This window comes from Eleutherodactylus coqui, chromosome 3 (genome assembly GCF_035609145.1).
Source record: "Eleutherodactylus coqui strain aEleCoq1 chromosome 3, aEleCoq1.hap1, whole genome shotgun sequence".
Taxonomy (NCBI): Eukaryota; Metazoa; Chordata; class Amphibia; order Anura; family Eleutherodactylidae; genus Eleutherodactylus; species Eleutherodactylus coqui.
Window position 1 is genome coordinate 121978892 of NC_089839.1, and position 18199 is coordinate 121997090.

At 45.4% G+C, this 18199-nt stretch overlaps 1 protein-coding gene across 1 annotated transcript in view; it reads right to left on the minus strand.

The window, feature by feature from the left end:
* KMO (kynurenine 3-monooxygenase) overlaps positions 1-14896 on the minus strand; it is an 848456-nt gene extending 833560 nt beyond the window's left edge. The window contains exons 1-3 of the mRNA XM_066594875.1: positions 14819-14896; positions 14670-14739; positions 13582-13676 (exon numbers count right to left, since the gene is read on the minus strand). Of these exons, the coding sequence (XP_066450972.1) occupies positions 13582-13676; positions 14670-14739; positions 14819-14896 (243 nt within the window). The remainder of the gene's footprint in view (positions 1-13581; positions 13677-14669; positions 14740-14818) is intronic.
* Between the last annotated feature and the right edge of the window lie 3303 nt (positions 14897-18199).

An 18199-nucleotide genomic window follows, 5' to 3' on the forward strand; every position in this document is an offset into this window, starting at 1 on the left:
ATGGCAGAGGAGAACGATCTTTATGCTGACAGTGCGGGGGGGGGGGGGCACTCTTGCCGCTATTGTGGCTTAATAGTGGGACCTGTGAACTTGAGATGCAGCCCAACATGTAGCCCCTCGCCTGCCCTATCCGTTGCTGTGTCGTTCCCATCACTTTCTTGAATTGCCCCGATTTTCACAAATGAAAACCTTAGCGAGCATCGGCGATATACAAAAATGCTCGGGTCGCCCATTGACTTCAATGGGGTTCGTTACTCGAAACGAACCCTCGACCATCGCGAAAATTTCGTCCCGAGTAACGAGCACCTGAGCATTTTGGTGCTCGCTCATCTCTAATCATAATCAAGGGCAGTGAGTCATCTATAAGAAAAATAGAAAAAAATGTCAGGTGATACACCTAAATGTAGCTGAAAAACTGCCCTAAGCTCCCTATGAACCAAGTATAAAAACTCAAACTCCCTCTTCACTATAAAGGGGAATCATGAAACAAGGACTCATGGCAATATGGCAAAATGCAGCAAAACAAACTGCTAAAAACACGTCTGCTAGCAACAAGCATATGAATTTTTGCAAGCTTCATACAGATAAATATACCTTGGGATTCCAAAATAAATCAGGCATCACTAAAACGGTATGCCAGTAACAGATTGCAATAGGCATGATCCAGCATTGGCCAAAAAGTAGGATTATGTTCTATAGTGTAAACAAATAAAACATATCTCTTAACTTTAATAAAAAGAGGAACATGGGAGGCAGGGCATGCAGTCAAGTCTTTTGTTAAGCCTCTAAATCAGTAACCCCACCCATTTCTCGCCCACTAACAATCAGCATCAACACATTTTTGCAAATACTGTATAAAGTCTGACATGTGGTGAAATTTTTCCTCAACAGATTTGACTGCAAATCTGACACAATTCCACAGCAAAATCCCCTGCAGATTGTGCTCCAGAATCACTGCCAACTACACTGAAGAGGTGACATCCGCTCTGAAAATTCCCCACAAATCTGCAACATAATTGACATTCCGTGGACTTAAAAGTTCATTGCCAAATTCTGTGCAGAAAATGCTTGCAGCATGTGGATGATATCTAGTCAAGTCTCATTTGCTTGTATGGTCATGTATTCGGCTGTAGATTTTATCTGCATAAATGCACAGGTAAAATACACAGTAGATTCACAGCAAATCAACTTTACCTTACTGAGAAACAAGAATACTCCTATAGGAAAATGCTACTGCAGAGGTAATGTACTCTTAAAAATAGCTATGGGGAACATCATAAAAAACACTGAAACACTAAAAATCTCTCCAACCTAAAAACTCTGATATAATTGCAAAATCTGCTTAAATTTATGTATTGACTATATACACCCCCTCTGGAGGAACCCTAAAATTGCCATAGTTTAGTTATTATAGTCAAATGGTCCTTTTTTCTTCCTTTAATCCCTCTCAAATACCGTTGAAGGCAGTGGGGGCTAGATCCTGTCATTTTAGAAACCAATCTGCCATAACACCATTTTTTTTTCCTCCCACCCCTTCAACTGTTGTAATTCAGACGCCATAAAATACATCAAAATATTTGGACTTCCTAACCCACTGGACCGTTGATTCCTTTGAAGGGTCTCCAATATAATTCTACCAGATTTCTTATTACACAAACTCCTAAATGTCGTATGGAGTCTAAAAAAAATATTGTGATTAGAGATGAGCGAGCACACTCATCCGAGCTTGATGCTTGTTTGAGTATTAGGCTACTCGAGATGCTTGGTACTCGAGTGGAGCAACACACGGTACTAGAATCAATTTCATTTCCCCTCCCCGCATATTTAGCGCTATTTTTCAGCCACTAGATATACAGGGAAGGTATTACCACTTCCTGCTGAGACGTGCCAGCCCTCTGCACGTCTACAGCAGTGAGTGGCTGCCGAGTATTTAAACTGGTGCCGCCCGCGGCTCGCCTCAGATGCATGCTGGCAGAGGTTAGGAAAAGAGCTGCTGCTGAGTAAGTGTTAGTGTAGGGTGCAGTTAGGCAGGGAACCTGACTTCAAGAACCCAACAGTCCTTCTTGGGGCTACTCCTCATTGTGTGCATTACTTTTTTGGCTGACTGGGAGCAGTCGTGCACCAATTTTTTTTCCAAGCATCTTGGCCTGTGCAAAGCATTTCACATCTACTATTCTCTGTGTGTGGTGAATAAGCCATAGTTTTCATCGCTAAACAGTCGGTTAATTGTTGGCTGGGCTAGTGCAGAGTATCTCACATCCGTGTGTGCTGAACTAGCCTAAATTCTCCACGCTAAACAGTTGGTTTATTTTTTCCTGGAGCTCTGCAGAGTATTTCACACCCGCCAATCGCTGCGTGTGGTGAACAAGCCTAAATTCTTCATGCTAAGCAGTTGATTTATTTTTTTCCTGGGGCTCTGCAGAGTATCTCACTTCCGCCAATCACTGCATGTGGTGAACAAGCCTAAATTCTCCACACTAAACAGTTGGTTTATTTTCTCCTGCGGTTCTGGAGAGTATTTCACCTCCGCCAATCACTGCGTGTGGTGAACAAGCCTTAATTCTTTACGCTAAACAGTTGGTTTATTTTTTCCTGGGGCTCTGCAGAGTATCTCACATCCGCCAATCGCTGCGTGTGGTGAACAAGTCTAAATTCTCCACGCTAAGCAGTCGGTTTAATTTTCCCTGGGCTCTGCAGAGTATCTCACATCTGCCAATCGCTGCATGTGGTGAACAAGTCTAAATTCTCCACACTAAAGCACTTGGTTTATCTTTTCCTTGGGCTCTGCAGAGTATTTCACATCCGCCAATCACTGCGTGTGGTGAACAAGCCTTAATTCTCCACGCTAAACAGTCGGTTTAATTTTCCCTGGGGCTCTGCAGAGTATCTCACTTCCGCCAATCACTGCGTGTGGTGAACAAGCCTAAATTCTCCACGCTAAAGCACTTGGTTTATTTTTTCCTTGGGCTCTGCAGAGTATTTCACATCCGCCAATCACTGCGTGTGGTGGACAAGCCTAAATTCTCCACGCTAAACAGTTGGTTTATTTTTTCCTGGGGCTCTGCATAGTATTTCACATCCGCCAATCGCTGCGTGTGGTGAACAAGCCTAAATTCTTCACGTAAACAGTGGGTCAATTTTTCCTGGGGCTCTGCAGAGTATTTCACATCCGCCAATCGCTGCGTGTGGTGAACAGGCCTAAATTCTCCAGGCTAAGCAGTTGGTTTAATTTTTCCTGGGGCTCTGCATAGAGTCTCACATCCGCCAATTGCTGCGTGTTATGAACAAGCCTAAATTCTCCACACTTAACAGTTGGTTCATTTTTTTCCTGGGGCCTTGCAGAGTATCTCACATCCGACAATCGCTGCATGTGGTCAACAAGCCTAAATTCTCTTAACGCTAAACAGCGGGTATATTTTTTCTGACCCTGTGCACAGCATCTCACAGCTAGCATTGTCTGTGTGCTGTGAAGTAGCCGCAGTTATCAGCACTATTCACTAGGTAATTTTTTTCTGCCACTCCATGCAGCCTCTCGTATCTACATGTCTCTGTGAGCGGTAAATTACCCATAGGTATCAACGCAAGACAGCAGATTAATTTTTTCTGTCACAGCATAGAGCCTCTAGTATTTACAAGTTCTGTGCGCAGTGAATTAGCTCCAGTTCTCAGCACTATAAAGTGGGTTTATTTATTTGGGCCCTGCTTTATCCTTTATCCTCTATCCGGGTCGAGGACATGGACGTGGACACGGACATGAGCAGCCAAGTAAGGTTGTGGGCAGAGGCCGAGGTCCTGGGTGGGGTGATTCAGAGCCGGCTGCTGAGGGATTAGGAGAGTGCCACGTTTCTCCGCACCCCAGCTTCATCTCACATTTTGCAGGTCAGCGTGGTAGACCTTTATCACAAGCACAGCAGTGCCAGCATGTCCTGTCGTGGATCGCGGCTAACGCGTCCAGCAGTGTATCGAACCCCAGTCTTCCACGCAGTCCACTCCTACCGGGCTAGGGACTGCACCTCTGAATCCTCTGGCTGCTCCTCCTTCCTCCCAGCCTCGTCACTCCAGGAAAATGACAGATTCTGAGCAGGCAGACTCCCAGGAACTGTTCTCGGGTCCCTGCCTTGAGTGCGAAAAAAACGGTTCCTCACCCACCTGAGGAGGTTGTCGTGACCGATGCCCAACATTTGGAAATTTCCGGGTCCCAATGATGAGGCTGGGGACTTCCAGCAACTGTCCCAAGAGCTTTTTGTGGATGAGGATGATAAGACATGGAAGGTCGACAGAGGATTCAGAGGAAGAGCTGCTGGACGATGAGGTGACTGACCCCACCTGGCTTGCTAAGCCTACTGAAGACAGGGCTTCAGAGGGGAGGCAAGTGCAGCAGCAGGATAGGTTGGAAGAGGCAGTGGGGTGGCCAGGGGGAGAGGCAGCGCCAGAGCAAAGAATCCCCCAACTGTTTCCCACAGCACCCCCTCGCAGCAAGCCTCCATCTAGAGGGCTAGGTGTTCAAAGGTGTGGATGTTTTTATAGTGAGAGCGCGGACGACCGTCGCTCATGCTAAACAGTAGTGTGCAACCTGTGCCGCACCAAGATCAGCCGGGGAGCCACCACTACCAGCCTCACCACCACCAGCATGCGCAAGGATATGACAGCCAAGCACCGCACGATGTGGATCGAAGGCCATTCACCTTCTCCGGGTCACACCACTGCCTCTTCCCCTATGCCACAACCTGCCACACAGATCCAATCCCCCTCCCAGGACGCAGGCATGAGCGCCTCCCGGCCTGCACCCACACCCTCACCTCCACGGTCCTCCACTGCCTCCAGCAATGTCTCCCAGTGCAGCGTTCAGCTGTCACTAACACAAGTATTGAAGCGAAAGAGGAAATACGATGCCACCCACCCACATGCACAATCTTTAAAAGTGCACGTTGCCAAATTACTCAGCCTGGAGATGCTGCCATACAGGCTATTCGAAACGGAGGCTTTCAAAAACATGATGGCGGTGGCGGTCCCTCGGTACTTGGTCCCCAGTCGCCACTATTTTTTCTGGTGTGCCGTGTCCGCCCTACACTAGCACGTCTCCCGCAACATAAACCATGCCCTCACCAACGCGGTTACTGGGAAGGTCCACTTAACGCGAGTCCACCACGGATGCTGCCACCCTTAAGACACTGCAACATTGGTTCCATCTGCCAGAGCACCAACTGCTGTGCGATGTGCCCACGCGCTGGAATTCTATGCTGCATATGTTGGCCAGGCTTTACAAGCAGCATAGAGCAATTGTAAAATACCAGCTGCAACATGGCCGATGGAGAAGTAGTCAGCCTCCGCAGTTCTTCACAGAGGAGTGGGCATGGATGGCAAACATGTCACGTCCTCGGAAACTTTGGGGAGTCTACAGAAATGGTGAGCAGTGATGCGGCCATTATTAGTGTTACCATCCCGCTGCTTTGCTTGCTGAGAAGTTTCCTGCTAAGCATAAAGGCCGATTCTTTGTGGTTAGAACAGGAGATGGGGGATGACAGTATCAAAGCTGGACACGTGGCGCGAATTTGCGCTGTACGCCCTGGAGGTGCTGGCCTGCCCTGTCGCTAGCGTCTTTTCAGAGAGGGTGTTTAATGCTGCTGATGGGGGGGGGGGGGATCATTACGGATAAGAGTACCCGCCTGTCAACTGACAGCACCGACATGCTTAGACTCATTAAGATGAACAATTGCTGGATTTCCCCAGATTTCTGTTCTCCACTGGTGGAAAGCAGAGAATCATAAAGATTCTTTTAGCTGCAACTGGAGAAATATGCATCCTCTTTCTAACCCCCAAATAGGGGAGAAGTAGCTTGGTCTATCCCTCTCGGATCTTACTCCTCCTCCTCCTGCTAAAAGATGGGGGATGACAGTATGTTGCTTGATAGCCAGACCACCCTTACGTCTGTATCTCAGTGCGTTTTGGAGGAAGAGGAGGGGAAGGGGGAGGAGGAGGAGGGGGAAGAGACTGCTGGCCACACTGCAGAGGGTACCCATGCTGCTTCCCTCTCATCTGTTCAGCGTGCATGGGCTGAAGAGGAAGAGGAGGATCATGAAAATCATCCTCCTAATGAGGACAGCAATGTTTTTCCGTACTGGGGCTCTGGCACATATAGCTGACTTCATGTTAGGCTGCCTTTCCCGTGACCCTCGCGTTAGACGGATTCTAGCCAACACGGATTACTGGGTGTACACCCTTCTCGACCCACGGTATAAGGAGAACCTTTCCACTCTCATTCCTGAAGAGGAAAGGGGTACGAGAGTGATGCAATACCACAGGGCCCTGGTGGAAAAACTAAAGCAAAAGTTCCCATCTGACAGTTCTAATGGTAGAAGACATAGTTCAAAGGGCCAAGTAGCAGGAGAGGCGTGGGGATGAGGCAGCATGTCCAGCACAGGCAGGTTAACAATCTCCAAGGCCTTTGCCAGTTTTATAACTCCCAGCCAGACTGTGTCACCAGTCCCCAGTCAAGACTGAGTCAAAGGGTGCACTGTAAAAAGATGGTGAGGGAGTATATAGCCGATTGTACCACTGTCCTCCATGATCCCTCTGCTGCATACAACTATTGGGTGTCAAAGCTGGACACGTGGCACGAATTTGCTCTGTATGCCCTGAAGGTGCTGGCCTGCCCTGCCGCTAGCGTCTTTTATAGAGAGGGTGTTTAGTGCTGCTGGGGGGATCATTACGGATAAGCGTACCTGCCTGTCAACTGACAGCGCCGACATGCTTAGACTCATTAAGATGAACAAATGCTGGATTTCCCCAGACTTCTGTTCTCCACCGGTGGAAAGCAGTGGATCATAAAGATTCTTTTAGGTGCAACAGGAGAAATATGCATCCTCTTTCTAACCCCCCAAAAGGGGAGAAGTAGCTTGGTCTATGTCTATCCCTCTCGGATCTTACTCCTCCTCCTAAAACAGCATGTCATCACGCTGAACTGCCAATTTTTCAGCGAGCCAAAAGGCTCTGTTAAAAGAAATTTTTCGGTGGGCTGCCTCCAGGCTCTGTTACAAATTAAGCAACAATGACCTGTAATTTCCTCTGGATCCAGGAAACTACAGGCCTGTGAGCCTGACTTCTATACCAGGAAAGATCTTTGAACAAATTATTGAACAGCATGTATCCAAGTTCTTGGATCAAAAAGGAGTAATTAACGAGAGCCAGCATGGGTTTGTAACAAAAAAGTCATGCCAGACTAATCTAATTTCCTTCTATGATAGTATCACTGACTGGGTTGATCAGGGAAATGCAGTAGATATAGTTTTTCTTAACCTTAGTAAAGCATTTGTCAAATATCTCAAACTATACTTATTGAAAAAATGACCAAATATGGGATTGACAAGGCAACTATTAGGTGTATTCAGAACTGGCTGAGTGATCGTACTCAAAGAGTGGTCATAAATTGCTGCACATCCAAGTGGAAGAATGTATCAAGTGGGGTACAACAAGGCTCTGTCCTAGGCCCAGTCTTGTTCAACATCTTTTTAAATGTTCTAGAGAAGGGAATTGATGGTAAACTGATCAAATTTGCTGATGACACAAAGCTAGGAGGATTAGCTAACACTAGGGAAGAGAAAGAGTATTCAAAAAGATCTAGAAAAGCTTGCACAGTGGGCAACGACTAACAGTATGGTATTTAACAAGGAGAAATGCAAAGTCCTACATCTGGGCAAGAAGTATAGGCGAACCCCTCAAACCTTTCAGGGGTCCGCCTATACACTTGCTACAGAAAGGTTTCAGGGGTCCGCCTATACACTTACTACTGAAAGGTTTGAGGGCTTTGCCTATACTATTGCTACAGAAAGGTTTCTGGGGTCTGCGCATACTCTGGATATAGAAATGTTTCAGGGGTTCACCTATACTTTTGCTACAGAAATGTTTGAGGGGTCTGCCTATACACTTGCTACAGAAATGTTTCAGGGGTTCGCCTATACTATTGCTACAGAAATGGGTTTGCCAATACTCTTGAGGGGTTTGTCTATACTCTTGCTATAGAAATGTTTCGGGGGTTCGCCTATACTATTGCTACAGAAATGTTTCAGGGGTCCGCCTATACACTTGCTACAGAAAGAAGAAATGCAAAGTCCTACATCTGGGCAAGAAGTATAGGCAAACCCCTCAAACCTTTCAGGGGTCCGCCTATACACTTGCTACAGAAAGGTTTGAGGGGTTTGTCTATACTCTTGCTACAGAAATGATTCAGGGGTTCGCCCATTCTATTGCTACAGAAATGTTTCAGGGGTCTGCCTATACACTTGCTACAAAAAGGTTTGAGGGGTTCGCCTATACTCTTGCTACAGAAATGTTTCAGGGGTTCGCCTATACTTCTGCTACAGAAATGTTACAGGGGTCTGCCTATATACTTGCTGCAGAAAGGTTTGAGGGGTTTGCCCATACTCTTGCTACAGAAATGTTTCAGGGGTCCACCTATATACTTGCTACAGAAAGGTTTCTGGGGTCCACCTATACGCTTGCCACAGAAATGTTCTTCCGGGGTTTGCCCATACTCTTGGTACAGGAATGTTTCAGGGGTACACCTACACACTTGCTACAGAAAGGTTTGAGGGCTTAGCCTATACTATTGCTACAGAAATGTTTTGGGGATCTGCCTATACACTTGCTACAGAAATGTTTCAGGAGTCCGCCTATACTCTTGCTACTGAAAGGTTTGAGGGCTTCGCCTATACTATTGCTACAGAAAGGCTACTTGGGTCCACCTATACTCTGGATACAGAAATGTTTCAGGGGTTCACCTATACTTTTGCTACAGAAAGGTTTGAGGGGTCCGCCTATACACTTGCTACAGAAATGTTTCAGGGGTTCACCTATACTTTTGCTACAGAAAGGTTTGAGGTGTCTGCCTATACACTTGCTACAGAAATGTTTCAGGGGTTCGCCTATACCAGTGGTGGTGAACCTATGGCACGTGTGCCAGAGGCGGCACGCAAAGCCCTCTCTGCTGGCACGCGCCGCCATTGGCCGCTCACCACGTTAGGGAATACTGGCAGGGTCCTCGGCTCCCTTGCTGCTATTCACTCACTGCGCTGCTAGAGGCGCTGATCCCGACGCACACTGTAACGTCACTGTGCAGCCGGGATCCTCCTCCCCCTTCCCCTGACGTCTCCTCTTAGGCAGAGGAGCAGCAGCGCTTCCATGAGGTGGAGGGGGTAAGTATATGGGTCTCAGTGGGGCACTGTCACTGCTGGGGGCCACTGTGGGGGGTAAAATTTCAACTGGGGGCCACTGTGGGGTGTCACTATTATACTGGGAGCCACCGTGGGATGTCACAATTATACTGGGGGGCCACTGTGGGGTGTCACTATTGTTCTGGGGGCCGCCGTGGGATGTCACTATTGTTCTCGGGGCCGCCGTGGGATGTCACTATTGTTCTGGGGGCCACCGTGGGATGTCACTATTATACTGGGGGCCGCCGTGGGATGTCACTATTATACTGGGGGCCGCCACTATTATACTGGGGGCCGCCGTGGGATGTCACTATTATACTGGGGGCCGCTGTGGGATGTCACTATTATACTGGGGGCCGCTGTGGGATGTCACTATTATACTGGGGGCCGCTGTGGGATGTCACTATTATACTGGGGGCCGCTGTGGGATGTCACTATTATATTGGGGGCCGCTGTGGGATGTCACTATTATACTGGGGGCCGCTGTGGGATGTCACTATTATACTGGGGGCCGCTGTAGGATGTCACTATTATACTGGGGGCCGCTGTGGGATGTCACTATAATCGCGGGGGCTGCTCTGGAGAATGTCACTCTTTCCACAGGGGCCGCTCTGGAGGGTCACTATTACTGCTGGGGTATGTTTACACATGGCGGAAATGGGCAGGGCTGTTTCAAAATAGACAGGGTGCAGATTCTGACTGCTTTTTAGATGCGGAAATTTCCGCTGAGGACATTCTGCTGCATTTATGCAGTCAAAATCTGCACCCTGTGTATTTTGAAACAGCCCTGTCCTTTTTAGAACGATCAGGGTAATATCATACGTGTGATAAGCCCCGCCCCCTGACGCGTTGGCACTTTGCGGTGAATACGTGGGTTTTGGGTTGCAGTTTGGGCACTCTGTCTCTAAAAGGTTCACCATCCCTGGCCCATACTATTGCTACAGAAAGGGGTTCACCTATACTCTTGCTACAGAAATGTTTAGGGGTTTGCCTATACTGTGGGTGCACAAAGGCTTTTCCATTGCGTTGTTCAGCTATCTGACACATACACAGAATGAATTGCGCAGAAGTGTGGTCAGAGGCCAAGATCCTGGGTGGGATGAAACTCTCCTATGTTTGGGCACTGTAATTTCCTCATGTTTAATACTGTCCTTGGGTTTCCTGGGCTCACCTATGGTGTGGATGCACAAAGGCTTCCCAGTGTGGTGTCCAGCTGTCTAGCATAAATACACTGTATGACTTGGGTAGGGTGCAGAAGTCTTTCCCATTGCGTTCTTCAGCTGAGACATACACAGAATGAATTGGGCAGAAGTGTGGGCAGAGGCCGAGGTCCTGGGCGGGGTGAAACTCTGCTATGTTTGGGCACTCTCATTTCTTCATGTTTAATACTTTCCTTGGGTTTAATGGGCTCGCCAATGCTGTGGGTGCACAAAGGTTTCCCAGTGCGGTGTTCAGCTATCTGGCACAAATGCACTAAATGACTTGGGTAGGATGCAGAAGGCTTTCCTATTGTGGTGTTCAGCTATCTGACACATACACAGAATGAATTGTGTGGGGACACATGGGTTTCCCATAGCTATGTAACTCACGGCACATTGGGTCACACAAGGTAGAGGCTGGTATCGAGTCTGACCCTCGGCCTGCTCACATGCTTCCCACACAGAGTATTGTAGGTCCTACCTCAGTCACGGTTTCTCAGGCTTATTATGCCACCTCCTCCTCCTCCTTGGGGTCTAGGGATCAGCATGGTCGGCATGTATTATCTCATGTTACAACTTACCACAGTTATCAAAGATACTGGATTGGAGCGTTCACAGGAAGAGTAACTGATTTAATGAGACTTTCACTGTGTCACTGTATACCTGTGGTGGCTACTTTTGCGACACCTCCTGCTGCAAACCAATCTGTGGTGTTAGTATGCGCTGCTGCATTGTGGAGATGTGTAGAAGTACTGGCATCTAAGTCTCCTTTATGCCCACATTTGCGGCTCCTGATAATTTTGTGACGGAGGTGGCACGGGATTGGAATTGTGATTGTACGTCAATTTATCATCAATTCTCATCATCATTGTGGTCTATCACCCGCATTTTCAAAGAGGGTCGCTGCTAGGCCCTGCCAACCCTCTGCAGTGTGTGTCTCCGGTTCCTCCTCATCCAAGATGCACTTATAAATAGACATGAGTGGTGTGGCTATCAAGCCAGCGTGTGGCATGAGGTTCAGTTGAACGCTGCGCTGGAAAAATTGTGTGTGCGCTGTGGACGCAGGCTCGTGCGGGGGGTTGAACAGCAATGCCAGCATGTAACCCAGGAGAAGAGGCAGTGGTGTCACCCTTAGGCGGTGATTGGCCTTGGTTGCAGCTAGTGTGGTGCTTAGCTAAGATGTGCCAGCACGTGTGCCTTCCTGCTTATGGTCTGTCCCAACTAAATTATTAGGGGGGTGACCACCATGCTCTTGCCCCCAGTTTGGCTTGATAGTGGGACCTGGGAGCCCTGAGATGCATCCATGAATGCTGTCCCTGCCATTCCCTATCCGTTTCTGTGGTGTTTCCATGACTTTCTGATGTTTTCAGATGTTTCACACAACCTCCCCTATGCGGAGCATCGGTCAGCTTGAAAAATGGTAGAGTCTCCCATTGACTTCAATGGGGTTCATTACTCGAAACGAGTTCTCAAGCATTCCGAAACGTTTGACTCAAGTAACGAGCACCCGAGCATTTTGGTACTTGCTCATCTCTAAACCGGAGAGCTTTGAAGTAAATAAAAGAAATTATGGCAACAAAGCCATTTCAAGAAGATTTACCCAGCCAATTATTGACAATGGGAGATGATTTCAGACCTTAACCTTATCTTCAAACTTTCATGCCAATGGAAACAAATTGGCAGAAATATAGTCTTGGGGCTTAGAAGATACCACAACTGCCAAATACTTGAATTCATGATTTGTAAATTGTTCATATTCTAATGAATAGTTCATCAGCAAGGCATCTGAAGGAAGAATTACAGATTTCCCCCAATTAATTGTGATCCCTGAGATCTTACCAAAATACATAAAATTGGACATAACAGAACTCATTGATCTACTCAAATCCCATGTATAGAACAGATCATCTGCATATAATATGTTTCTTAATTTCTTCATTCTGCAATCCAACTACATCAGGTGCTTGTCTTATCAAACCAGTCAGGTGCTCAACTGCAAAAGCAAAGAGAAGAGGGGACAGCGGACATCCCTACCTTATTCCTCTCTAAGACCATCCCTCACGAAATATGGCCATTTACCCTGACTCTTGCCCTTGGCATTGAATAGAGAGCTTAACCCATGCCAAAAATCTCTCACCGAAACCCATCCAATGGAGAACAGCCCACAAATAATTCTACTCCTCATTCAAAAGCTTTGGCACTGTTGAGTGAAAAAAGCTCTGATCCTACAAACTCCATGATCTGCCTGAAGGTAATCTTCAAAGATCTTTTGCTTCATAAAAAGACTCTTATTTTTAGGATTACAGAACAGGTATAATCACAGTTTAGGTGGGCGGTGGCTTGTTTTCTTGTTTTTATCTATTTATTTTTTAAGTACTTTTTTTATACACATTTTTGCAACTTTTCTTTTAATATCTATGTCCCCATGAGATCTCCGTGGGAGCCCTAGTTACAGTGAAAAGCATTCCCCTTATAGTAAGTCACTGACATGCCGGGGATCACTGGCGATCACCTGGTTCCATACAGGAAACTGCACTGCCGCTTCCTGAATTCTCTACATAGCACTCATTGAGTGCTGTATATCCTGTAAAAGAATGCAGAAGTGGTTAAAAACTACTTCTGTCTTCTTCTTCGGGTCCTCCACTGTTTCTGACAGCGGAGCAGCAGACTTGCTCCTGCTAGATTTCAGGAACGCAAGTCCTGCACCTTATTTTTACTATGTCACAGGATTAAAGCCTATCAGCAAGCGCTGTATATTTATGGTGAATGGTTCGAGGGGCTAAGACAAGAGAAGGAGATAGAAGGCAAAGTTCTCCAGACACCTTCTGTTCTCCCCTCCACCACTTTACATCCAGGGCAAATGCTCTCCTTGTGCCCCTTTACTACACCCCTGCATTATATTCATTATGATTCCTATAATAATAAAAGTCATGACTCCGGAATGGATGAAGTTTAAGGGTGCATTCACACTGTTTGTAGTGTACAGTATACTTTTACTAGATGCCTCTGTATAGTAGACTATGCTATTCTGTACAAACTAAAACATGGTCACCATGGAAAGTAGTGCATAAGTCAAACCTACAATGCAATGTGAATACTCACTAACATATAGAAATTAGACAGCACAATTTGGTAGTGAAACAGACAAGAGATTTTATTAAATAAAGATTTACCTTGTCTAAGCCAACAGCTTTGAGGGCTTGGCAACCTCTGTATGACAATGCCAGATTAATGCTTCTTCCACTAACACTTTTGGCTGTTCTTATATCTATTACAGAAAGTGAAAAAAAATATAAAAAATTGAGTCCATTCAACTAGTATCACAGAAAATATTCAGACATGGACTGTATAAATCCACAGGTAAAATACACAGAAGATTCACAGCAAGTCAACTTAACCTTTCTGAGAAACAAAAATACTCCTACAGGAAAATGAGTGCTACTGCAGAGGTAATGTACACTATTTCCCATCTGTCCCAGGTGGTTTAGTGATGGTATATAATTGAGTATTCTGCTCATTATTATGAAGGCTTTTAAGTCAAAAGAGAGGTGTTAGAAATGCTAGGGACGAATCCATTATGGTCTGCCTTGACAAGGCGGATGGTCACACATGTATTTGATCAAATTGCCTACTAATAACCTTGCATTTTATGCAGTTTGTATAAACAGTTATGCATTTTTATGCAGATATTAGGTGTGTATGAGTCCTGAAGTGTGTGCTTCACATGTATTATAGTTGTTGAATATGCAGACTTCCCTTCAGAGGGAAGGTCTTGTTTTGGTATTATATATGGGAATTGCTAAGAAAATGGGACAGGTAAATGGGACTGTTACAGGCTAGTCCTATATCACAGGCAGAAGCAGACACTGTTTTCTGTCTCACTCGTCTTTGGTGTTTCTTGTTGCTTTCCATCCCCCATTTTTCCTTTCGTCTCCAGTCCAGGCAGCCATTCATGCTGCAGTTCTGGATTCAGCAACATGCTCCCAGTGCTAGGGCGTGTAGGAATATCGTCTGGCTGCCATTGTGCCAGGATTTCCTAGCTCTCAGGCGAAGTGGAGCGAAGAGCACAACATCAGCCATCCCGATGCAATAAATTTTCATTGGCAAGGGAGGACTCTGAAGACTGAATGCCGCAAGACAGCACTAGCTGGAGGGGGTGCGCTGAGCTCACAAACTGGCACAGTGGGACTCCTCTGAAATCCATGATTGTCCCACTGGATACAAAATGGTTGGTAGCTATGCAAAATACAAGCAAACTTACCTTCTCTTGCCTCATAAAGTTCAACCAGGAATCCTTTCTCAGCAAAGAAACAAGCATTTAAGCTTCCAACCTGTAACACATGAAAAAATTATATATATTTTAAAGTTCACCTCTTACGTGGTGCTTGGCCTTTGGACCTCCTCAGGTACCAGGGCCCATGTGCGACTAATTTCTGCATTTCCTATAGCTACATCCCACCAAAACTGATAGATGAATGTGTAACGCATATTTTTTTCGGGGGGTCTTCAGTTTCAGTAGTTCAATGGCTAAACGCAAACTCAAATGCTGTCCAGTTCAGTCTGAAGTCTCGAGAGCTCTGCCATTTATTATGCATGAAACTCCTTTTATCTAAACATATAATATAGGAGAACAAGGAGAGGAAAACAATGCTGAAATCTAAACCATCCGGCAAGCCTCACTCACAGATTTCCTATTAAGACTAATGGCCCAATTACATGGAATGATTATTGTTCAGATTCCTGCGCAATGCCAACAACACTCACCCCCGTATAACAGCACAGGAGCAAACATCACTAGGACAAGCTGTCAGGCACAGTTTGCCCGACAGCACGTCCTTTGTAAAAAGGACCATTAGACTTCAATGTCTATATACTGTACAGCAATATGTAGAAGCTGCAGAACACAAATCCTGTCTTTTTTAAATTCACCCCTACTGCAAATTTGATTGTCAGTTCAAAATATATGCATTTAAGTGAAAAACAATTGCTTCCCAAAAGGTGTCCATAGCTTTTAATCCATTCCCATCAACCATATGGCTAGATTTATCCTAACTACCTCCACATCAAGCAGTTCGGTATATAGACGTCAACAGTATATATTGAGTATTGAGGCGGCTCAGAAGGAAACCCTGCCTACAAGCGGGGTGATTGTCCCAATAAAGACAGCCCCACATTGGAACCTAGGGATCTAAAATGAGACAGCTTGGTCTGGGCCAAAACGTGTGTATCTGGGTAAAGAAGTGGTCACAGATAGAAAGCAGAGGGTGGCAATAAATGGTTTCTACTCTGATTGGCCCACCGTTGCTAGTGGGGTGCCATAGGATTCAGTATTAGGCCCCATTCTGTTCAATATATTTATCAATGACCTGACAGAGGAACTGCACAGTAAAATATCAATATTTGCAGATGATACAAAATTATACAAGGTAATTAATGCAACGGAGGACAATGTATGACTACAAAAAGACCCAGATAAACTGGGGGCTTGGGTAGAAAAATGCAAATGAAGTTCAAGGGCAAGAGAAAGGGATGTCACCAATACACACTAAATGTAGGTTCTGCTAGGGAAAAGTGATATGGAAAAAGACCTGGGGGTATTAGTGGACTGTATATTTAACTGGAGCAATCAATGCCAGTCAGCTGCTGCAAAAGCAAATAAAGGCACTTGTCAGGTCCACATGGAATACTGTGTACAGTTCTGGACACCGGTGCTCAGGAAAGATGTTGCAGTGCTTGAGGGTCTTCAAAGAAGGGTGACTAAATTAATAAATGGAATGAGAGAACTGGAATACCCACAGAGGCTAACAAAATCTCTCCCCATCATCTATTTATACCAAGAACTGTATCAAGGGTCCTGCACATGTGCGGGAATCCCGTTCCATCACGGGTTTTCGCTGAGGCACAGTTTAGTGTTGGTTGATGCTCATTGGAGCACTGGGGACGAGCCCCCCTGCTGGGAGGCGTGTCTTGTACTTTAAAAAGCCTCTGCTCTGGGCAACATACCATTGCTGCTCATTTTCACACAGCCGTTCAGGCTGTTCGGTTCTATAACCTAGACTCACCATCCTGATGATGCGGTCACTGCATTAAGGACCGCGGAAACGCTTAGATGGTGTTAGCCAGCCTAAGATAGCCTTATTGTTGTGCTTGACATGCCACAGATGTCCACATCATTGTATATCGGGCTATCTATGCTTAAATAGTGATAGTGAATGCAGCAGTTACTGACAAAGAGGGTTCATTATATATCTTATTGAACCCTCTTCAGTTTAGCTGCTCGTAGCTGCTGGTGATTATAAAATCTCACAAACAGCGGCATTCATCTCTAGTGAAGCAGTGATCAGCTGTTTTTATTAGCTGCACTCAGCAGTGTTTAGTCCATGTGACAGGGTCTTATGAGTTAATGACCCTGGTCTAAGACTCTCCGCTGTGTCTGTCCCTAATGGGAATGTGGTAAAATAAAAGGAACCTTTGGTGCTGTAATATGTCCTTGCACCATTTAACTCCTAGTTACAGACCACTCAGCGCTGCAGTCTATTTGCCAGCTTTTATATAAACTAGATAAACACGCTAAATGACGTCAGTCAAGCGAGTCACTATATAGATGAAATTAGTGACCGTGTTTACTATAGCTGGTTATCGCATCAGGGTATAATCCACCATAATAGGGGATATACCACATAGTATATACCTGATTGATTCTATATTTCCTGGGCATTAATATATGCCTCAATACTCTGCTAGACGGGGGTTACATTTATTATTCTGGCCTTTACCCATTTATCAGCTCCAACGTATAAATACAAAAAATATAACCTACATTGTGCTTTGTTAGCCCTTGTGGCCATTTATACACGTGGAGCTGTACACAACCATAATATATATCTCGACCCATGCACCAACAATATAGATTGGGTCATTGTGGTTGTGGAGTTAGAACTTAGCGCATCATCTGGTATATACTTATATGGACTTACTACTGTTAGAATATCTACTTGTCCAGTAGGAGTGTAACTGGAATAAGAGTCCACGCCTTTTATACATTTTTATTTTTATCTTTACCTAATAAAAGTTATATTTTAGTGATTCCCTCAGTGATAGGCTTGTTGACACACAGGGTTTTCCTTTCTGTCACGGTGACAAATACTGATTTAAAAATGGCAGGCTTCCTTTCCGGAAGCATTAATACAGCCTCCTGGCTCATGGAGGCAAAAACGGTGTTCTCAAATAAAGAATGAGACACACGCTCACAAGTTACATCCCTTAATCAGGCCTTCAAAAATAAAACTAAAGCGTATAAAGACTTTGTAAAAACATGTTGGGAAGTGCAGGCACTTACTAATTACCTAGAAAATAAAATTGTACCTCGTGGTCTCAGAAGTCACATATTACCACCCCTCAAGCTTAGAAGTGTTGAATTCATGAGCAAGTGGGAAAGAGAGTCGACAGAAAATTCCCTGAGACTCATGAATTTATTGTTAGAAGAGGAAAAGATAAACTTGGAAAAATCAAGTAGGAATTTGGAGGATCTAATAAAAGAAGGGAAAAGATTTTCAGCAGAAGCAGACTATGAAAAGAGAGAAAATTCTCTGAAGTTAACTATTGAAAGGTACACAGGTTACCTAAAGGAACGTAAACACCACCAGTACCAACGGGATTTACGTGACTTTACGGAAAACCGTGCTTATGAAGTTAGACCCCAAACAGAAACTGAGATGAGTTCATCTGAAAGTGAACACTCTAGCAATGAACACTCTAGGAGGGGAGGCTATATGAACAAAAGGAGAGGTA